Source organism: Oncorhynchus keta, chromosome 10 (assembly GCF_023373465.1).
Source record: "Oncorhynchus keta strain PuntledgeMale-10-30-2019 chromosome 10, Oket_V2, whole genome shotgun sequence".
NCBI classification, from domain to species: Eukaryota; Metazoa; Chordata; class Actinopteri; order Salmoniformes; family Salmonidae; genus Oncorhynchus; species Oncorhynchus keta.
Window position 1 is genome coordinate 65,242,278 of NC_068430.1, and position 23,764 is coordinate 65,266,041.

The 23,764-nt window shown below is 43.3% G+C and overlaps 1 protein-coding gene across 2 annotated transcripts in view; it reads left to right on the forward strand.

Moving 5' to 3' along the window:
• The window catches only part of LOC118389394 (alpha-1,6-mannosylglycoprotein 6-beta-N-acetylglucosaminyltransferase B-like), a 182,246-nt gene that overhangs the window by 85,740 nt on the left and 72,742 nt on the right, over nucleotides 1-23,764 (forward strand). For both annotated transcript variants that reach the window (XM_052527616.1, XM_052527617.1), the window contains one exon: nucleotides 5,888-6,057. In XM_052527616.1, the coding sequence (XP_052383576.1) occupies nucleotides 5,888-6,057 (170 nt within the window). The remainder of the gene's footprint in view (nucleotides 1-5,887; nucleotides 6,058-23,764) is intronic.

Sequence of the window (23,764 nt, forward strand, 5' to 3'; positions counted from 1 at the left end):
AACTACAAACCTCAGATTTCCTACTCATTCACTCACACATAAAACACTACGTTTAAACTCATTCACTCACACATAAAACACTACGTTTAAACTCATTCACTCACACATAAAACACTACGTTTAAACTCATTCACTCACACATAAAACACTATGTTTAGACTCACACACTTAAAACACTAAGTTTAGACACACACACACACACACACTTAAAACACTAAGTTTATACTCACACACTGACACACTGACACACACGTTCAACACCTCCATTAGTTTAGACACTCACACACTGTGACACACACTTCATTTGACACACACGTACCCATACACACACCCATCAAGGTCACCGACTTGTCAGTGATACACATCGGCTGCAGAGCCAGACTGGTACACAGTGCTGTTCCCCTATGTTCTCCCTCTGCAGCTTCACAGATGTCTTCTCTTCCTCACACTGCGCTCCACTCCACCACTCTGTGCGCGTGTGCGTGCCTGTTCAATCTCACTCCAATGTTCCTATCAGCAATAGACATTCTCTTTGCCAGTCCTACAGTCACTTTATCACTATTAGAGACTATAACAATTATATTGTAGCAGTGACACTGGGAGGGGGAAGTTGAATTTAACACCATAGAAGGTGTAGCAGTATGTGTAGGTGGTAAGATCGTGTGTAAGCGGTACAGGGAAGCAGGTAGGTGAGTTGAAGATAAGGTGTTCTCTGTTCTTTCACCGTCTGTTTCGTAGATGTCTTTGCCTCTGGATCTATTGTGGTTTCCTGTTGCAGAGAGTGTTCTTCCTGCTTCGTTCCTCGGGTTCTTTTGCTGTTAGAGGAAGAAACAGACGCATGGATGCACAAATGTTCACACATACACAGACAGAGACCCTCAGGGAGTGGCAGAAGTCCACTGTATAAACAGATACCTCCGTATGCGTGTTCAGACTCCTTAGTCTCTGTGTGCGTATGCATGCAGGCACGTACAGTATGTGTAAAACGTGTCATCGGATCTTACGCCTTGATCACACCAATAGCGTCATTGTGCAAAATGGTACGCGGCATCATCTGGATATGTGTCGCAACAAAAGTTCAACATTCACCTTCTGCTACCATTTCTGTCAAGTCGTTTACGCACACAGATTGACGCATACGTTCGATAAATCCAACGTATGCACCACACAGAACGCCCTGCAACTGCCTCCTGCAGTCCTACAACCTACTTCAAGGTTAAATATCAAGGTTACATTTCCAACATCATTCCAGTATGTTTCATAAAGCTGCCTCCTATTTATACTTCAGTGGAGGGGAGATCACTTTGGAAATTGAGATGAATGCTACCCATTAGCAAAAGACAAATCCCCTTTTTCTACAGTACCACACCAGCACTACCAGAGCCAACCCAATAGGTTCCTCACTCAGCAATAGAGTGCTGTCTCCAGCGTTCCCCCCACACTAGTGTTTCTGCATTAGTCCGTGGTTGCCAGATCGGTGTGATATCCCCCTTTTTGGCCAACGGCATTCTCAGGGCTGAAGTCATCTGCCATCTGCCACCCAAACTGTAATTTAATTGCACTTAACTTTTTTATGAAGCACAAGTTTAACATAGAAGACTTATTAAATCAGTGTGATATTTCATTTCATACCAGTCGCGTATTCGCTGGCCCTTGATTCGCTCGACTATGCATCCCATAGACACTCTCTCGACACACACACACCCACACACACAGACACACACTCATATAGGGGCTTCGAAGCCAGCATAGATGAGACATGGAGAACTGGTATGAGCTGGTTTTGAGGTTTGTCTATGGCAGGGATGTTTCTATCGGTCTGTGTATTACTGTGTGTCTATTTCAGAATTGAGGGCCGCTTTGTGTAACTGTTTTCATCCTAATTACTTTCTAATAACAGACTACTTTTTAATTCGACCTGGGCGTCCAGGAGTGTGAAATCGTTTGCTTATTAATGAGACAAATCAATCTCATCAGGATCATTAATTCCACTCTTTTGAATTCCGTTCCCTCCGTCCTGGCGCTCATACAATCTGACGGGAGATGGCTAGAGGAGGAGGAGGAGGAGGAGGAGAAGTGGTGGTGTGTGCCAGTGTTGTTGTTTAGCATCCTGCCAGCCGCTGAGTATGACTTTTAGCGCATAATTAGACAGTGACTCAGGCATCACACACAGGACAGAGAGAGAGGGGGAGAGGGAGGGGGAGAGAGAGAGACAGAGAGAGAGGAAAAGGGAGGATGAAAGGGGAGAGAGAGAGAGAGAGAGAGAGAGAGAGAGAGAGAGAGAGAGAGAGAGAGAGAGAGAGAGAGAGAGAGAGAGAGAGAGAGAGAGAGAGAGAGAGAGAGAGAGAGAGAGAGAGAGAGGTAAAATAGCCTCCAGGAACTTAATGAGGTATGCCCCGCTGAGTGGAGAAAGGGCTGTTAATCACTTCCACAGCAGTTCAGACTGACACACACATACTCATCGAAACACGCTGCTTACACACACACATACACACATACTCTCTCTCTCTCTCTTTCTCATACACACACACACTCTCTCACACCACATACACACTCACACACACACAAACTCACCACTCTCATAAGCTCATTATGTAAAAGCCAGTGAAAGTTTGTCTCTGTGTGTCTATCTGGGGCAGAAGGGCTTTTCATGCTGTGTTAGGATTACTCTGCACAGCACCTCTCTGACATGACTGACTCTGTATGCATCCCAAATTGTGCCCTATTCCCTACATAGTGCACTACTTTTCACCAGGACCCTTAGGGCTCTGGTCAAAAGTCGTGCACTGTGCAGGGAATAGGGAGACATTTGGAATGCAGATTCTGTCCAATACACAGTAGGGATGTGTTCTGTCTCTGATACCATAGTGTATTATAACAGAAGCATGTTTTATTACAGTGAGAGTGGGATGTATGATTAACAGTTATGTAGGCAGATGTCCGTGGTCTATTGAACTATAGAGAGTCAGATGTATGATTAACAGTTATGTAGGCAGATGTCTGTGGTCTATTGAACTATAGAGAGTCAGATGTATGATTAACAGTTATGTAGGCAGATGTCTGTGGTCTATTGAACTATAGAGAGTCAGATGTATGATTAACAGTTATGTAGGCAGATGTCTGTGGTCTATTGAACTATAGAGAGTCAGATGTATGATTAACAGTTATGTAGGCAGATGTCCGTGGTCTATTGAACTATAGAGAGTCAGATGTATGATTAACAGTTATGTAGGCAGATGTCTGTGGTCTATTGAACTATAGAGAGTCAGATGTATGATTAACAGTTATGTAGGCAGATGTCTGTGGTCTATTGAACTATAGAGAGTCAGATGTATGATTAACAGTTATGTAGGCAGATGTCTGTGGTCTATTGAACTATAGAGAGTCAGATGTATGATTAACAGTTATGTAGGCAGATGTCCGTGGTCTATTGAACTATAGAGAGTCAGATGTATGATTAACAGTTATGTAGGCAGATGTCTGTGGTCTATTGAACTATAGAGAGTCAGATGTATGATTAACAGTTATGTAGGCAGATGTCCGTGGTCTATTGAACTATAGAGAGTCAGATGTATGATTAACAGTTATGTAGGCAGATGTCCGTGGTCTATTGAACTATAGAGAGTCAGATGTATGATTAACAGTTATGTAGGCAGATGTCCGTGGTCTATTGAAAATATTTGATTGATTAAGGATGAACATGTGATCTTGTGTGTCTGATGCTAATTACTGTATTATTACAGCTACAGTTGGGTTCTGAACTGGTATAAATGTTTTCTTGATTTCTAATACAATGGGAGGCAGGGTTGGGGTTAATTTAATTCAATTCAACCTGTGAATTTAAATTTGAATTTAAATTGGACACACCCCACCGAAAGCAGAATTTAAATTCTGTTTGAATGAAAGGAAGTCAAATTTAATTCAAGGCTGTTCGTAGAAATTCAACTGAAAAGTGAAGCATGAAAAGTATTTCCTTTGACACATGTTTAACCCAAAGAACATGTCAATTATTACTTAAGAAATATTTCAAATATCAAATAGATTATCACTCATAGATGTATTTTATTATACTTTTTTTTGTTGTCATGCGATGTGAGATTGTTCCCTTCCATTCTGGAGTGTTTGGTTTGAAATGTAGTTTTCTGACTAGTTTTTTTATAACATGTTAGTGAAGTATGAATTATTATAGACAACCTACAAAATTATCTAAGAATATTTCAGTCATATGTTTAACATAGTACTGGTTACCATACAAGATGTCAAAATTACCATTGTATAGTGTTGTGTCCACATAAATAATATCCATTTGTATAGCCAAAATCCATTTAAATTTTATTGAATAAAAATTATACTTCCTTTAATTCAAATTCCATTCAAATTCTGCTTCCTGTGGGGTGTAGTCAATTCAAATTCTGCTTCCTGTGGGGTGTAGTCAATTCAAATTCTGCTTCCTGTGGGGTGTAGTCAATTCAAATTCTGCTTCCTGTGGGGTGTAGTCAATTCAAATTCTGCTTCCTGTGGGGTGTAGTCAATTCAAATTCTGCTTCCTGTGGGGTGTAGTCAATTCAAATTCTGCTTCCTGTGGGGTGTAGTCAATTCAAATTCTGCTTCCTGTGGGGTGTAGTCAATTAAAATTCTGCTTCCTATGGGGTGTAGTCAATTCAAATTCTGCTTCCTATGGGGTGTAGTCAATTCAAATTCTGCTTCCTGTGGGGTGTAGTCAATTCAAATTCTGCTTCCTGTGTGGTGTAGTCAATTCAAATTCTGCTTCCTGTGGGGTGTAGTCAATTCAAATTCAATTCAAATTCTACAATTGAAATTGATTCAAAGAACAATATGCAACTCAATGGCGAAGGTGCATAAACATGTTGGTCTTCAGATACGACGTCATGGTTTTATCACTATATCCATATAGTTTTATGTAACGACGGCGCGCTACATATTTCAATGTGCCAATAAATCAACACGGTTTACTTTTAGCGTTTTTTCAAATTGCCTGCTTCTTGGAGCTTAAATTGGGACCATATATACTGTGCTAATGATGCTTTTAAAAAAAGAGTACCAGAGAGCATAGTACAACACGGTGAACTTAGCAAACAAGGCATTTGTGGTAAGTACATGGGGGCCGCCATGTGGTCCTTCTGTAGCTCAGTTGGTAGAGCATGGCGCTTGTAACGCCAGGGTAGTGGGTTCGATCCCCGGGACCACCCATACGTAGAATGTATGCACACATGACTGTAAGTCGCTTTGGATAAAAGTGTCTGCTAAATGGCATATATTATTATCTTTATGCACCTCCGCTATTCAGAATTGCTAGGACGATGAACATGTGTTCATGTCTGATACTTAGAGAGCCATGTCTACTGTATTATTAAGGCCAGTTGGATGGCTGATGATCACTAAAGCCCTCTCTCAAGTAACCCCAAAAGTACACATTTATTGTAACCCCAGACAAAGTCACCTGATTTAACTCATTGCGGGCTTGATGACTAGTTGAAAAGTTGAATCAGGTGTGCTTGTCCCGGGCTACAACAACAATGTGTGCTGCTGGGTGTACTCGAGAAGTTGGGGAACACTGGTCTAATGTAGATGTTCAGTGCCTGTTCTGTGTATGCTAGCAATGACTGACTGGCTACGTCTAGTACACTGGGAGATTGGACACGTGTTCATGTCTGATACTTATAAAACCATGCATTACGGCTGGAGTCGGGTGTTTGACGCCTGATGAGCACTAAAGCTCTGTTAATGATGACAACGTGATGATACCGTATGCCATGTAACATATACAGACATTCAGATGTGTAATTTATCTCAGGTTTCCTTTTCTTTTTTTCAGTAATGATATAAAAATAGTATATAAATAAACATGTATATTTCCCCCTCCCAGATCCTGGTGCACGTGGGCTTCCTGACAGAGGAGTCAGGGGACGTGTTCAGCCCCAAGGTCCTGAAGGGAGGTCCCCTGGGGGAGATGGTTCAGTGGGCTGACATCCTCACAGCCCTCCATGTTCTGGGACACAACCTCAAGATCTCCATGTCTGTTAAGGAACTGCAGGGGTGAGTCAGCATGTTATAATGTTACAATGATGTTCATGGGAAACTGTGTTTTGGCTGTATTTTGATTCGATCATCTCTTGATTGATTTAATTTGTTTGGGTGTTTTAGTGTGTGGTGGATTGGAAGCGGTTTCATTGATCTGACCACAGCCATTTTCTTCAGTCAGCTACTGGCCAATACACACAGTCGGGCAATTAGCAGGTGCTTTTATCCAAAGCGACTTATAGATCCTCCAAGGTGACGGTGTTAAAAAGCGCTTTGTGATCAATGGACAGACGGCGCTCGTTTGTATTTGATTGCTGTCCATTTCATCACTGTGACTTATTCCTCATGTTGATCCATAGAATTACAAGGGGAACACTTACAGTGACTATAGAAGGTCTACACCCCCTTGAACTTTCCCATTTCGCTGCCTTATAAAAGTTTATCTAAATGTTGATGCAAATGGATTTTCAAAGTGAAAGAAACTTCTAGGAAGTTGTCCAATTACAACAAAAACAAAAAACTGAAATATCCTAATTGGATAAGTCTCCACCCCCCATGAGTTAATACTTAGTGGAAGCACCTTCGACAGCCATTACAGTTGTGACTCATTTTCATTGAGGCTCTACCAACTTTGCACAACTCGTAGGGAAACATGCATGCAGGCTCAGCAGATTTGTTTGGGGATCACTGATGGACAGCGATATTTAAACTTTGTCTCTGATTTTTTTTGAAAGCAGATTTAAGTCGGGACTGAGACGAGACCACTTGGGAACACTAAAACAGCTCTTGGAAAGCCAATTGGGTGTCTTTTGCATAAACATTTGTGTAATTGTCCCACAGAAAAATACAACCCTATCTCAGGGTTAGGTTTTCAGAAGACTGAGGTGTGTTCTCCTCAAACTTTTTACCTTGGCTTTGCTCCTTTCATATTTGTTTTGATCCTAAAAAAAACTATCCAGGCCCTGTCAGATAAGTTTTCTATAACTTCCTTTCACTTTGAAAATGTGGAGTAGATTGTGTAGATCTGCAGGATCAAAAATCTATTTGAATTCCATTTTAACGCAGCAAAATGATTAAAAAGTTAAAGGGGTTGACTTTCTATAGGCACTGTATTTTAGATAAAGGACCAATTTTCAGGTAGAAAGCAAGTGATATTATCACTGGGCCCCTATTCACCTTAAACAGTTTTATATTGCTTTAACCACATCAATATACCCGCTCTACCACCCCAGTTAACCCAATACATCAGCCCATCAGAACCTCAGACCTGGGCTGTGTCCCAATTAACAAGGACTCTGCCTTTTGAGGCAGCTTTTGTAGGCAGGATGTCAAGATTGGTATGTCCCAATCCCAATGTACCTTAAAATGCTGCTTTCTAAGGTGCTTTCATCAGGCACCTTAGCATCCCGTGTGTCCTTCCCCGAGGAGGCTATCCCATAACCCTTCTCGGCACACTGAAAATTCAAAACAATTCTGAATTAATGCTGGACACATGTCCTCACTTGGGAGAAGATGTTCCAGAAGAATAAGGAATAAGAAGAAAAATGTAAGTATAACGTTTATTTATTCACAAAATAATGCTAACATTTTCAACAAATTACTTTCATATAAAATGTTGAATTCAAATGTTGAGTAACTGTTGTTTATCAGCCCATTGCCAAGCTAGATAGCTACCTAACACATCATAGTTAGCTAACATTAGTAGGCGATCTCGTCCTGCTTATCAGCTGTTTAGAGATGCACAACTAAACTAACTAGCTCTAATCGTAAATTCAACAATGTGTCAATTGTTAAGACCCAGACAGTTTTTAAATCAATGAATTGATGAACTTGCTAGCCAGCTAAAAACATGTACTGTAGCAAACTAAAGTGGACACCTGATCGCGTATTACTCCATTGCATTGGCTTGACAGGAGAAAACAGTCCTGCCCGACCCATTTGGAGGTCAGACATGTTACATTTGTTTTACAACATCTAATGAAAAAATGTAGGAAATGCAGCCAGCTGTGTTCTGTTCATTCTAGGCTTGCTAGCCTGCCAAGTTATTTGTGCATTCTGTTGATGGGTCTGTTTAGCAAGCTTGCTTGCTAGCTAGCTGCATACAGTGTCTGTTTACGTAACATTAACGTTCGCTAACTTTCTCTTGTCACTTTCCCTTCCCCTATTGTGTTGCACGATTTGGTTGGTTGTTACTAGTTCAAATTAGAGGCTAAGTTATTCTACTCTTACTGTAAAACAACTGATCAACATTTTTAGATTTAAAAAAAAATAAGCAAAACTGATAACAAAATGATTGCATATTTATAAAGGTAGTTGTGGCTTCAGTGACTTGAACCAGCACTGACATTTGAGCAGTGAGGTTCATTCCTCCCCCCATTTCCCTCTGCTTGTTCCAGCTCTCACGTTCAGACCCTGCTGATGCCACCGTGATAATCACCATATCCCAGGATTTGATTAAGGACTGTGCATCCTCACAATGTTAGATAGAAAAAGATTCACCCATGTTATTGTTAATCACACAGATTTCTCAGGACATTGTAACCTATGAATCTCATTCTAAAATACAGATGTAATTTTCTGTCCCACGGGATTGCACTGTGGGCAAGTCTTCACTTTAGACCACAATTAGTTGAAATTAAGCATTAGTAAAGGGCTGGAACAAAAATGTGTAAACTCCTGTCCTCTGTATAAAATGACAAAATGTGCTTTTTTTTAATGTTGAAGGTTAATCTCCTTGAGATTTCCCTCACTTGGGAATTACTTATTTTGTAGAATGGACTGTGCTTTAAGGACGAATGCACAGATACAGGAAAACAAATATAAATGTTAAACATTTATTCAAAATGACAAGTGTTGATGTCCCCACATGTTTCTGGTTTTGAGGCTTGGGCCTCTGGTACCTGTTGCTCATCTGTCTAATCCCCTGCAAGGAGAGAGGATGTCACGCCCTGACCGTAGAGTTTTATTCTCTATGTTTGGTTGGTCAGTGTTTCTGTTCTGTGTTTCTATGTTTTGGCCTGGTATGGTTCTCAATCAGGGACAGCTGTCTATCGTTGTCTCTGATTGGGAATCATACTTAGGCAGCCTTTTTTTCCTTTTGTATTTGTGGGTAGTCTTTGTTAGTGGCCTGTGTAGCCCAAGTAAGCTTCACGTTCATTTTTGTTGTTTCTTGTTTTGTTGACAACATTTATAATAAAGAAAAATGTACGCTCACGACGCTGCACCTTGGTCTGGTCATTTTCAAGACGACGTTCGTGACAGAGGAAGACATCAATCCTATTGCAATGCTGTATTCATTTCATTGAACACATATTCCTGTTTGATATGCATTCATATAATTACATTGGACATGTTATCTTTTATCACGCCAGTATTCGTATCCAATGCATTTAGCTTACATTAGGATGAAGTAGCTTAGACCCTCTTATCTAGTTAGATTGCATCATATCACCTTTAAATATTAGTTATCAACAAATATAAAACCATGTTATCCTGAACATCAGTGTCTTTTAATAACATGCACAGGTATGATAGTTGTATGATTTAATCACAATGTCAGCCTACTCATAGAAAAAACATTAGCGGCTGAAATGCAATATTAGTTTAACAGTGAAACATCACTATTCTTGCTATTAATCATTCTTAAACAGTCAGTAAAATAGCTTAAATAAGATATCTCAAAAAAATGGTATCCCGTATCATGCGAGAACCCTATACTGCAGGATAATTATTCTGGTCGATGTCAACTTAACCCATGGACTGGTACTGAGGTGATGGATTCTGTTACTTGTTTACTTGTTATTCGTGTCAGCTATTTCCATTTTGGGATAGTTGTTCAATGAATTGCTAGCAAACGCCTCGCGCTCGGTGGAATGCAAATGCATTGTCACATGATGCTGCCTTCCAAATCCCGTCCAGATTGGCAGTTACAGAACCTACTGGGAAAGTGCTGCCAACTAAGTTAGTTGCCTTTGGAGGCAGGTAGGCAGCAGGCAGCTGCCTTTCGATTGGGACACAGCCCTGCAGTCTTCTTGAGTTATTTAGTGACCCCATCGATCGTCATTGACCTCCTCTCCAGTCAATGGTGCAATGTTGTGTCTCTTTCCGCTCCCCTCATCCAGTCAGCACCTCTTCATATATCCCCTTTTTGTGCTGACGGTTACAGTAGTCACCGTCTCCTGGCCGGCTCCGGGCGGACCAGTAAGTCTCATTGGTTAAGACACTCCGGGGCTGGTGGCCAGTGTTTGGCTACTAAAAGCAGGGCTAAAGACTCCGTAAATCACAAGAGATTGTCAAACACCGTTAGCCAGGTTTAGTCATATGCAGATGGATTGGGTAGTGTGGTTGGCTGCCAACCTGTTGGGGATTATGAATTGAGTTGTCTTGGAGTCATTCTTTTTTTTAGCTTCTTTGATATAAGGAGATGTTTGGAGCTGAGTCATGGTTTGTTGGCTGAGCCAATTCCACTGTTTTGTGAGCTTCTGACTAAGTGAAGTGCCCCACTCAATCCAACTCTCTGTCTCTTTCTCTACTTCTCCTTTCCAAACATGCCCTTTGTTTCTCTCAATACCTGCTTGTATATCCTCCTCTTCTCTGTCTGTCTCTTTTGTTCTCTCTTTCATATATTGTCTTCTCTCTCTCTCTCGCTGTCTCTCTGTCTCTGTCTCTCTCTCTCTCTCTCTCTCTGTCTCTCTGTCTCTCTCTCTCTCTCTCTGTCTTTCTCTCTCTCTCTCTGTCTCTCTCTGTCTTTCTCTCTCTCTTTATCTTCCATTACATTCTCCACCTCTCTTGCTTCAAGTGCTATCGAACAAGGTTGTTTGATATAACCCAACTCACCATTGTTGACTTGAAACTCTGCACCTACCCCCTATTTCCCATGACCCCATGCTTTCAACAGGACAAAGAACATTGGCCTTTTGGATTCGACAGATGTGATATTACAAGCAATTTCGCTGTCACTGGGGGATATGCAATTATTTTTGCTATCGGTCTGTCTTTAGATTTGGCTTTGATAAACAGAAATGGTTCTATTGATATTTTTTGGGTGAGCGCTTCACTGGACAAAAGAATTGGGACATACAAGAGGTTGATATCACGAAGAATAAGAAGACGACGCTCTCACGATGTCAGCGCAAGAGAGCGTGAAGGGTCGTCATTTATTAATATGGGTTCATGGAAAGCTGTTGTTTCCCTGTGACACGGTTTTTGTAGCTCTCTTTGCCTCAGTGAGGACACAGAGAAGTGGGCCACTTAAAGATGGCAGATTTGCTGTTTGAAGAGTAAGTGTGGATTTTTGTTGGCAGCCAAGTGCGACACAACGACATAAAAATGTTTTAGTTTCGCCGCCAAGTCGCAAAAAGCCCAAGGCATCGTTTTGAATAGCTTTTCTTGTTTATTCATTTGTCTTTTATCGCAGAAGGAAACAGAAGCCACTTATCATTGAGGCTTGTCTGAAATGTTGGTTTTGCTCGTATCTCTCCGTTTCTCTGCTGACAAATTGCAATCAGCGTTTTTGTCAGTAATCAAACGTGGCAGAGAAAGCAACGAGGCAGACAGAATACTCAACTAAATAATTCTCTTGGATTCCACTACATTTAGCACATCATCTGATTTTGAAATCAGCCCAGTTCAACAATGTTCACTATATAGGACAACAGCTCACATAAAGAAGGCTTGAAGGTTTGCCTTGTCTGTCAATGAGGTAGACGGATGGATAAATGATTCTATTAGGATTGACAGATGAATGAGTGGACAGGGAGAGCCTATAGGGGGGAGGGGTACGATAGCAATGATTCAGCAACAGTGGGTGTGTGGGGTTTTTGATTGTATTTACTGTGAACTAAGAAACCTCATGCAACCTCATCTGTTGTCCATTGCATTGTTACAGCTATGAATGTGGAATCACAGAGGTCTTCCACTAGTAATCCATTATTCTGGTTGTGGTAGCTACTGCACACACACACACACACACACACACACACACACACACACACACACACACACACACACACATACACACATACATACATACATACATACATACATACATACATACATACATACATACATACATACATACATACATACATACATATACACACACACATACATTGAATATAGCCCATGCCTGTGTATTCTGCTGAGTCTACATTCTCCTCTATTGTCCTTTAACATAATTGCATAATGCGGATGAGGGCTAATTTACAGACAATTAGATAGACTACAGGCCAGATGTATTTTAACAACAATTGTCAAAGACTCCAGCCACCCAAGTCATAGACTCTCTCAGCTATCGCACGGTTTGGAACCAACAGGACCCTGAACAGCTTCTGCCCCCAAGCCATTAGACTTGCATTTGACCCCTTTTTCCACCAACTCTTTTGACTCATCGCATACACATCTGCTACTGCTCATTATCTATCCTGTTATCCCTACCTATATGTACATATCTACCTCAATGACCTCGTACCCCTGCACATCAACTCTGTACTGGTACCCCGTGTATATAGCCAGTGCTCATTGTGTATTTCTTCCTCGTGTTGTTATTTCAATATTTTTCTCCCTGCATTGTTGGAAAGTAAGTAAGCGTTTCACTGTTAGCCTGTTAACCTGTTATTTTATTACCAGCACTACTGGAGAGGACTGCTATCCATCTTATACAACTTATTTACATATATACAATCCACTTCAAATGTGTGGATTCGGCTATTTCAGCCACGCCTGTTGCTGATAGGTGTTTAAAATTGAGCGCACAACCATGCGATCTCCATAGACAAACATTGGCAGTAGAATGGCCTTACTGAAGAGCTCAGTGACTTTAAACGAAGCACCGTCATATGATGCCACATTTCCAACAAGTCAATTGGGCAAATTTCTGCCCTGCTAGAGCTACACCGGTCAACTGTAAGTGCTGTTATTGTGAAGTGGAAACGTCTAGGAGCAACAACAGCTCAGCCATGAAGTGGTAGTCCAGACAAGCTCACACCAAGGGACCGACGAGTGCAACACTCACTACTGACTTCCAAACTGCCTCTGGAAGCAACGTCAGCACGACATCTGTTCGTCGGGAGCTTCATGAAATGGGTTTCCATGGCCGAGCAGCCGCACATAAGCCTAAGATCACCATGCACAATGCAGTCCGACAGACTAATCTAGGTTTGGCGGATGCCAGGAGAACACTACCTGCCCCGATGCCATGTGCCAACTGTAAAGTTTAGTGGAAGAGGAATAATGGTTTGGGGCTGTATTTAATGGTTTGGTCTAGGCCCCATAGTTCCAGTGAAGGGAAATCTTAACGCTACAGCATACAATGACATTCTATATGATTCTGTACTTATAACTTTGTGGCAAAAGTTTGGGGAAGGCCCTTTCCGGTTTCAGCATTACAATGCCCCTGTGCACAAAGCGAGGTCCATACAGAAATGCTTTGTTGAGATTGGTGTGGAAGAAAATGACTGGCCTGCACAGAGCCCTGACCTCAACCCCATCTAACACCTTTGGGAATAATTGGAATGCTGACTGCAAGCCAGGGATAATCGCCCAACATCCGTGCCCGACCTCACGAATGCTCTTGTGACGTTCGACAAGCAGGTGTCCACAAACCTTTGGTAATGTAGTGTGTAAGCGTCTGGGTGTGGAGGGAAAAGGGTGAGGTCTTTATATTAGATGACAACACTGCATCATAACCCGTCTCGAAACTAAATCTGACGTTAAACAGTTGAGAAATAGTTGTGTCTCCATGGTAGTGCACAGCAATGCTATCTTCATATTACATGGTCGTTGATTTGTAACTCAGTGTTTTGTAACTCAGTGTTTTGTAACTCAGTGTTTTGTAACTCAGTGTGTTGTAACTCATACTGCATGTGGTTCAGTCTGTGAAAAGAAGGCTTTGGGCAGCTGTTGGTCATGAAAAGAGAGGAAGGACAGAGGAGGGAGGGGCTCTAATTTTCTGCCTCCTTTATTCACAACCCGATTGGAGGAATGACTTACTCTCCTCTCATCCACTCGGTCTTTTCATTCACTTTCCACAGTACATTACTCAGAGAAGTCTTTTCCCCTATTCTTCATGTTGCCTCTCTCCCCTCTCCATTTCTACTTTAAATCTCCTTACATCACTTATAAAATCAACTCCTGATATTCAAGACTGATGGGAGTTTGCACTTATCTGAATTGGCAGTACCGGCTGAAGGCTTACTGTAACAAAGACATTAGCTCAGTGGCTCCGTAGAGAGTTGTTAGACAGAGACTGTCCGATGAAGGAAGGCAGTCAGGTGAAAGAGAGAGAAAGCCTATTGAGTCGTAAGGGAGGACGCTAAAGAAGCTGGGAGAGTGGAGCGAGAAAGAGAGAAAGGAAAATTCAGAGAGAGACAAATCTGTTGTCAGTCAATCTAAGGCATTTCAGGCCCTGTTAGGCCTCTCTCTCTCTCTCTCTCTCTCTCTCTCTCTCTCTCTCTCTCTCTTGGTCAATGTGGTTTTGGGGTCAGCCCAACGATATGCACTCCTGTCACCACCACCTGGTGGTCTACCATCTCCACGGAGAAAGGTCACACAGGTCACCAGATAGGTCACAGGAGACTTACATTCTAGAAATCAGCATTTCAAGCAGAAGGGCAGTGATGGCATCAGGTGCATTGGGGGTTAGATCATACTGGTGGGCATATGAAGGTGTTTTGATCCTCTTTTTGACACACTAGTGTACATACACCTTAGCCAAATACATTTAATCTCAGTTTTTCACAATTCCTGACATTTAATCCTAGTAAGGATTCCCTGCCTTAGGTTAGTTAGGATCACCACTTTATGTTAAGAATGTGAAATGTCATAATAATAATAGAGAAACTGATTTATTTCAGCTTTTATTTCTTTCGTCACATTCCCAGTGGGTCAGAAGTTTACATAAACTCAGTTAGTATTTGGTAGCATTGCCTTTAAATTGTTTATCTTGGGGCAAACCTTTTGGGTAGCCTTCCACAAGCTTCCCACAATAAGTTGGGTGAATTCTGGCCCATTCCTCCTGACAAAACTGGTGTAACTGAGTCAGGTTTGTAGGCCTCCTTGCTCGCACACACTTTTTCAGTTCTGCCCACAAATGTTCTATAGGATTGAGGTCAGGGCTTTGTGATGGCCACTCCAATACCTTTACTTTGTTGTCCTTAAGCCATTTTGCCACAACTTTAGAAGTATGCTTAGGATCATTGTCCATTTGGAAAACCTATTTGCGACCAAGCTTTAACATCCTGGCTCATGTCTTGAGATGTTGCTTTAGTATATCCACAGAATTTTCCCTCCTCATGATGCCATCTATGTTGTGAAGTGCACCAGTGCCTCCTGCAGCAAGGCACCCCCACAACATGATGCTGTCACTCCCGTGCTTCACGGTTGGGATGGTGTTCTTCATCTTGCAAGCGTCCCCCTTTTTTATCCAAAGATAACAATGGTCATTATGGCCAAAGTTTTTGTTTCATCAGACCAGAGGGCATTTCTCCAAAAAGTACGATCTTCGTCCCCAAGTGCAGTTGCAAACTGTAGTCTGGCTTTTTTATGGCGGTTTTGTAGCAGTTGCATCTTCCTTGCTGAGAAGCCTTTCAGGTTATGTCGATATAGGACTCGTTTTACTGTGAATATAGATACTTTTGTGCCTGTTTCCTCCAGCATCTCCACAGGGTCCTTTGCTGTTGTTCTGGAATTGATTTGCACTTTTCGCACCAAAGTACGTTCATCTCTAGGAGACAGAACGCGTCTCCTTCCTGAGCGGTATGACGGCTGCGTGGTCCCATGGTGTTTATACCTGCGTACTATTGTTTGTACAGATGAACGTGGTACCTTCAGGCGTTTGGAAATTGCTCCCAAGGATGAACCAGACCTGTGGAGGTCTGCTTTTTTTCTGAGATCTTGGCTGATTTCTTTTGATTTTCCCATTGTGTCAAGTAAAGAGGCACTGAGATTGAAGGTAGGCCTTGAAATACATCCACAGGTACACCTCCAATTGACTCAAATTATGTCAATTAGCCTATCAGAAGCTTCTAAAGCCATGACATCCTTTTCTGGAATCCAAGCTGTTTAAAGGCTCAGTCAACTTAGTGTATGTAAACTTCTGATCTACTGGAATTGTGAGACAGTGAATTATAAGTGAAATAATCTGTCTGTAAACAATTGTTGGAAAATGACTTGTGTCATGCACAAAGTAGATGTCCTAACCGACTTGCCAAAACTATAGTTTGTTAACAAGACATTTTTGGAGTGGTTGAAAAACACAGTTTAATGACTCCAACCTAAGTGTATGTAAACTTCCGAATTCAACTGTACATGTATATGTTTACAAACATTGGTGCCTTTTAGCTCCGCCTCTGCCTATAGTCTCTAAGCTCAGGGCTGTATGTGTCTGAGGTGGTGATGACGGTAGCTGGCCCGGAGGCTGGATGATTCCCTGTTGTCTCGATGTCATCTCTCCTCTCCTCTATCCCACCATTCCCCTCTCCTCTCCTCCCCCGGGCCCGTCTCCATCTAGTTGTGTTGTCTTTCACGGCGCAGCGTCCCGGGTGCAACCGGTTAGCCTGCAGACCATTAATCTCTCTCTCTCTCTCACACACACACAAACACAACGCACACAACGCATACACTTGCGCTGTGTACACGCACAGACACACACACCATGATTGGAATTAGGCTCCCCACTCTCTCTCTAGTTGAACCTTTCTCTGTCCTCCCATCGTCATACCCACATCCCAGGCACACACTCATGCATGCGTTACACACTCCAAACACACGTGTGCCCGAACACAAATGGCACGGATGGGTTAAATGCTTTCAGCGACGGACCCTGCAGCTGTATGTTCACTACCATCCCTATTCCTTCCACACGTCCATCCCATCTCTAAGTAGGACTAAATAGGTCTGGTGTGAAAACATCTCCATTTCTCCCTAAGAAAACCTCGGTGTTAGAAAGCATTGCTTTCGGTCCACCAGGTTAATATTTAAAGGCAGAGGAAGTTTAGAGGAAGGTGGGAGGAACACTCAACAGCCATAGGCTGTTTACCCCGTCTCTTTTTCACTGTAAATAACGTCCTTTCTAACCCTTTGAAGGACCATGGTCTTTCTGTTATATAAGTATTTGGGGACTGAATGTAAATACAGCCATTTCGTTCTGTCGATGTGTCTTCGTTAGTCTGGCGTCGTCTCTCTTTCTCCCAGTCTCTCTGCTTTTCTCCAGCCGTTTCACTCGCTCCATCCCTTTCTGTCTCTCTTTCTCCCAGTCTCTCTGCTTTTCTCCAGCCGTTTCACTCGCTCCATCCCTTTCTGTCTCTCTTTCTCCCAGTCTCTCTGCTTTTCTCCAGCCGTTTCTCTCGCTCCATCCCTTTCTGTCTCTCTTTCTCCCAGTCTCTCTGCTTTTCTCCAGGCGTTTCTCTCGCTCCATCCCTTTCTGTCTCTCTTTCTCCCAGTCTCTCTGCTTTTCTCCAGCCGTTTCACTCGCTCCATCCCTTTCTGTCTCTCTTTCTCCCAGTCTCTCTGCTTTTCTCCAGCCGTTTCACTCGCTCCATCCCTTTCTGTCTCTCTTTCTCCCAGTCTCTCTGCTTTTCTCCAGCCGTTTCACTCGCTCCATCCCTTTCTGTCTCTCTTTCTCCCAGTCTCTCTGCTCTCTGCTTTTCTCCAGCCGTTTCACTCGTTCCATCCCTTTCTGTCTCTCTTTCTCCCAGTCTCTCTGCTCTCTGCTTTTCTCCAGCCGTTTCACTCGCTCCATCCCTTTCTGTCTCTCTTTCTCCCAGCCTCTCTGCTTTTCTCTAGCCGTTTCTCTCGCTCCATCCCTTTCTGTCTCTCTTTCTCCCAGTCTCTCTGCTTTTCTCTAGCCGTTTCTCTCGCTCCATCCCTTTCTGTCTCTCTTTCTCCCAGTCTCTCTGCTTTTCTCCAGCCGTTTCTCTCTCTCCATCCCTTTCTGTCTCTCTTTCTCCCAGTCTCTCTGCTTTTCTCCAGCCGTTTCACTCGCTCCATCCCTTTCTGTCTCTCTTTCTCCCAGTCTCTCTGCTTTTCTCCAGCCGTTTCTCTCTCTCCATCCCTTTCTGTCTCTCTTTCTCCCAGTCTCTCTGCTTTTCTCCAGCCATTTCACTCGCTCCATCCCTTTCTGTCTCTCTTTCTCCCAGTCTCTCTGCTTTTCTCCAGCCGTTTCTCTCGCTCCATCCCTTTCTGTCTCTCTTTCTCCCAGTCTCTCTGCTTTTCTCCAGCCGTTTCTCTCGCTCCATCCCTTTCTGTCTCTCTTTCTCCCAGTCTCTCTGCTTTTCTCCAGCCGTTTCGCTCGCTCCATCCCTTTCTGTCTCTCTTTCTCCCAGTCTCTCTGCTTTTCTCCAGCCGTTTCGCTCGCTCCATCCCTTTCTGTCTCTCTTTCTCCCAGTCTCTCTGCTTTTCTCCAGCCATTTCACTCGCTCCATCCCTTTCTGTCTCTCTTTCTCCCAGTCTCTCTGCTTTTCTCCAGCCGTTTCTCTCGCTCCATCCCTTTCTGTCTCTCTTTCTCCCAGTCTCTCTGCTTTTCTCCAGCCGTTTCACTCGCTCCATCCCTTTCTGTCTCTCTTTCTCCCAGTCTCTCTGCTCTCTGCTTTTCTCCAGCCGTTTCACTCGCTCCATCCCTTTCTGTCTCTCTTTCTCCCAGTCTCTCTGCTTTTCTCTAGCCGTTTCTCTCGCTCCATCCCTTTCTGTCTCTCTTTCTCCCAGTCTCTCTGCTTTTCTCCAGCCGTTTCTCTCGCTCCATCCCTTTCTGTCTCTCTTTCTCCCAGTCTCTCTGCTTTTCTCTAGCCGTTTCTCTCGCTCCATCCCTTTCTGTCTCTCTTTCTCCCAGTCTCTCTGCTTTTCTCCAGCTGTTTCACTCGCTCCATCCCTTTCTGTCTCTCTTTCTCCCAGTCTCTCTGCTTTTCTCCAGCCGTTTCACTCGCTCCATCCCTTTCTGTCTCTCTTTCTCCCAGTCTCTCTGCTTTTCTCCAGCCGCTTCACTCGCTCCATCCCTTTCTGTCTCTCTTTCTCCCAGTCTCTCTGCTTTTCTCCAGCCGTTTCACTCGCTCCATCCCTTTCTGTCTCCCTTTCTCCCAGTCTCTCTGCTCTCTGCTTTTCTCCAGCCGTTTCACTCGCTCCATCCCTTCTGTCTCTCTTTCTCCCAGTCTCTCTGCTTTTCTCTAGCCGTTTCTCTCGCTCCATCCCTTTCTGTCTCTCTTTCTCCCAGTCTCTCTGCTTTTCTCCAGCCGTTTCTCTCGCTCCATCCCTTTCTGTCTCTCTTTCTCCCAGTCTCTCTGCTTTTCTCTAGCCGTTTCTCTCGCTCCATCCCTTTCTGTCTCTCTTTCTCCCAGTCTCTCTGCTTTTCTCCAGCTGTTTCACTCGCTCCATCCCTTTCTGTTTCTCTTTCTCCCAGTCTCTCTGCTTTTCTCCAGCCGTTTCACTCGCTCCATCCCTTTCTGTCTCTCTTTCTCCCAGTCTCTCTGCTTTTCTCCAGCTGTTTCACTCGCTCCATCCCTTTCTGTCTCTCTTTCTCCCAGTCTCTCTGCTTTTCTCCAGCCGTTTCGCTCGTCCACACTTTCTGTTGATTGCTCTCTCCATCCTCCATTCATTAACGTGTTCCCTATAGAGAGTTGAAACTCCTCAGGCCCTGGTTCACCTCCTCTCAGATTCGACTCCTCACTGTGAACATTGATATTACATACGGTGCATTCGGAAAGTATTCAGACTTATTCCACATTTTGTTACATTACAGCTTTACTCTAAAATGGATTTAAACACAAAATGTTCTGCATCAGTATACACACAATAATCCGCAATGACAAAGCAAAAACAAGTTTTTAGAAATGGGTGAATTTAAGTAAAAGTTTGTTGAAGCATCTTGGGCAGTGATTACAGCTGTGAGTCTTCTTGGGTGTGATGCTACAAGCTTGGCACACCTGTATTTGGGGTGCTTCTCCCATTCTTGTCTACAGATCCTGTCAAGCTCTGTCAGGTTGGGTGGGGAGCGTCGCTGCCACCACCATGCTTCACCGTAGGGATGGTGCCAGGTTTCCTCCAGACGCGATGCTTGGCATTCAAGCCAAAGAGTTAAATCTTGGTTTCATCAGTCCAAAGAATCTTGTTTCTCATGGTCCTTTAGGTGCCTTTTGGCAAACTCCAAGCGGGCTGGCATGTGTCTTTTACTTAGGAGCGGCTTCCATCTGGCAACTCTACCATAAAAGCCTGATTAGTGGAGTGCTGCAGAGATGGTTGTCCTTCTGGAAGTTTCTCCCATCTCCACAGAGGAAATCTGGAGCTTTGTCAGAGTGACCATCTGGTTCTTGGTCAACGCCCTTCTCCCCTGATTGCGCAGTTTTCCCGGGTGGCCAGCTCTAGGAAGAATCTTTCATTTAAGAATGATGGAGGCCACTGTGTTCTTGGGGACCTTCAATGCTGGCGAAATGTTTCGGTATTCTTCCCCACATCTGTGCCTCGACACAATCCTGTCCCGGAGCTCTACGGACAATTCCTTGAACCTCATGGCTTGGTTTTTGTCTCTGACATGCACTGTCAACCGTGGGACATCATATAGACAAGTGTGTGCCTTTCCAAATCACGTCCAATCTATTAAATGTACCACAGGTGGAGTCCAATCAAGCTCTAGAAACATCTCAAGGATAATCAATGGAAACAGGATGCACCTGAGCTCAATTTCGAGTCTCATAGCAAAGGGACTGAATACTTATGTAAATAAGGTATTTCTGTTTTAATTTACAAAAACAGTTTTTGCTTTGTCATTATAGATGAAGATAGATGAATGAGGGGGGGGGGATATATGATCCATTTTAGAATAAGTCTGTAACATAACAAAATGTGGAAAACGTGAAGGGATCTGAATACTTTCCAAATGCACTGTATATACACCTCCCCTACGGGGATTAACACACACACACACACACACGCGCGTGCTGAGTCAGGATACAAAATGGAGGAGTTGGCTAACTTCAATAAATGCACACATGAAAATCAGCTGTTATTGCCTCACTTGCAATGCTATTTCTAGTTTCTAGAACAGCTGTACTTCTTTTGTGATGACAGACTTTTGGGAAAGCAGCTTACTGTAGAATTGATGATTACCTGTTTGTGACTGCGGTAGAAAATATTGTATTAAAATACCCATTTGTGAGATGTGTTTTTTGCTTGGCATATTAAAGATTTGCAAAACTGCATTATTTAGAATATAATTTATGACTGCGGCAACTTTGTTGCAGATTCTGAAATAACATCAGTGTCACATTAATCCGTTTGTGTGTGTGTGTGTGTGTGTGTGTGCGTGTGTGTGTGTGTGTGTGTGTGTGTGTGTGTGTGTGTGTGTGTGTGTGTGTGTGTGTGTGTGTGTGTGTGTGTGTGTGTGTGTGTGTGTGTGTGTGTGTGTGTGTGTGTGTGTGTGTGTGTGTGTGTGTGTGTGTGTGTGTGTGTGTGTGTGTTGTTCGCTCAAGCGCAAAGCAACATTCTGTCTGGTTAAAGTGTGTGAGTTAGCAGAAACAAAATGGCTGAATTATGTTATTTCCCTCCTCTCTCCCCTCTCTCTCTCTGTCTCTCTCTCCCCCTCTCTCCCCCCCTCTCTCTCTCTCCCTCTGTATCTCTCTCTCGCTCCTCTGTATCTCTCTCTCTCTCTCTCTCTCTCTCTCCCTCTCTCTCTGTCTCTCTCTCTCCCCCTCTGTATCTTTCTCTCTCTGTATCTCTCTCTCTCTCCCTCTGTATTTCTCTCTCTCTCCCTCTCTTTCTCTCTTTCTCTGTATCTCTCTCCCTCTGTATCTATATCTTTCTCTGTATCTCTCTCCCTTTCTCCCTCTCTTTCTCTCTCTCCCCCCCCTCTCTCTCCCTCCCTCTCTCTCTCTCTCTCTCTCTCTCTGTCTCTCTCTCTCTCTCTCTCTCTCTCTCCCCCTCTGTATCTTTCTCTCTCTGTCTCTCTCTCTCTCCCCCCCTCTGTATCTCTCTCTCTCTCCCTCTGTATTTCTCTCTCTCTCCCTCTCTTTCTCTCTTTCTCTGTATCTCTCTCCCTCTGTATCTATCTTTCTCTGTATCTCTCTCCCTCTCTCCCTCTCTCTCCCCCCTCTCTCCCTCCCCTCTCTCTCTCTAACCCTCCTGTCTCTCTCTCTCTCTCTCTCTCTCTCTCTCTCTCTCTCTCTCTCTCTCTCTCTCTCTCTCTCTCTCTCTCTCTCTCTCTCTCTCTCTCTCTCTCTCCTCTCTCTCTCTCTCTCTCTCTCTCCAATTCAAGGGCATTATTGGTGAGGTAGATAATTTATAAAGTGAAATCAACAATAAAAATTAACAGTAAACATTACGCATACAGAAGTTTGAAAACAATAAAGACATTACAAATGTCATATTATATATATATATATATATATATACAGTGTTTTAACAATGTACACATGGTAAAGGACAAAAGATAAAATAAATAAGCATAGATATGGGTTGTATTTACAATGGTGTGTGTTCTACACTGGTTGCCCTTTTCTCGTGGCAACAGGTCACAAATCTTGCTGCTGTGATGGCACACTGTGGAATTTCACCCAGTAGATATGGGAGTTTTTCCAAATTGGATTTGTTTTCGAATTCTTTGTGAATCTGTGTAATCTGAGGGAAATATGTCTCTCTAATATGGTCTCTAATATGGTCTTTCTCTGTCTCTGTGTGTATCTCCCTGTGTGTATCTCTCTCTTTCTCAGTCTCTGTGTATATCTCTCTGTGTGTATTTCTCTGTGTGTATCTCCCCGTGTGTATCTCTCTCTTTCTCTGTCTCTGTGTGTATCTCTCTGTGTGTATCTCTCTCTTTCTCTGTCTCTGTGTGTATATCTCTGTGTGTCTCTTTCTCTGTCTCTGTGTGTATCTCTCTCTTTCTCTGTCTCTGTGTGTTTCTCTCTGTGTGTATCTCCCTGTGTGTATCTCTCTATTTCTCTGTCTCTGTGTGTATCTCTCTCTCTTTCTGTCTCTGTGTGTATCTCTCTGTGTGTATCTCCCTGTGTGTATCTCTCTATTTCTCTGTATCTGTGTGTATCTCTCTGTGTGTATCTCTCTGTATCTGTACCCCCCCTCCTTCGGAACTTGAAGCTCAAATGAACAACTCCTCAGCTTTTTACTTCCCTCCTCCTAGCCACGGATTTGGAGAAAGGTATACAACCAGAGCCTCTGGATGCCATTGTTCAAAGTGTCAGAGTGCCCAGCGGAGTCCACACACATGGGGCTTAAATGGAAAGAGCAGGCAGGTATGGCACGCTATGACGGAGTGCCCCTACTGCTGAGGAGGGCAGAGCTGGGGCAGCTTAATGGCTGGCTTCAGGCTGGTGGAGTTATAGTGGCTGGCTGGCTGGCTGGCTGCAGTCACGCTAGGGGAAGGTAAGGTGGCTTTATTGTGGTTTCAGGGGCTAGTTGTTGGCTCTGGGATCGATTGATATATATTGTTACTTCTTTGTCTTTCTTCATTTCACTCTCTCTCTCTCATAATCCTTCCTCTCAGGGTTCTGAAACTATACTGACAAAAATATAAATGCACATGCAATAATTTCAATGATTTTACTGAGTTACTGTTCATATAAGGAAATCAGTCAATTTAAATAAATAAATTAGGCCCTAATCTATGGATTTCACATGACTGGGCATAGGCCCACCCACTGGGGAGCCAGGCCCAGCCAATCAGGATGAGTTTTTCCCTGCAAAATGACTTTATTACAGACATTGTTACTCCTCCGTTACATCAGCTGTC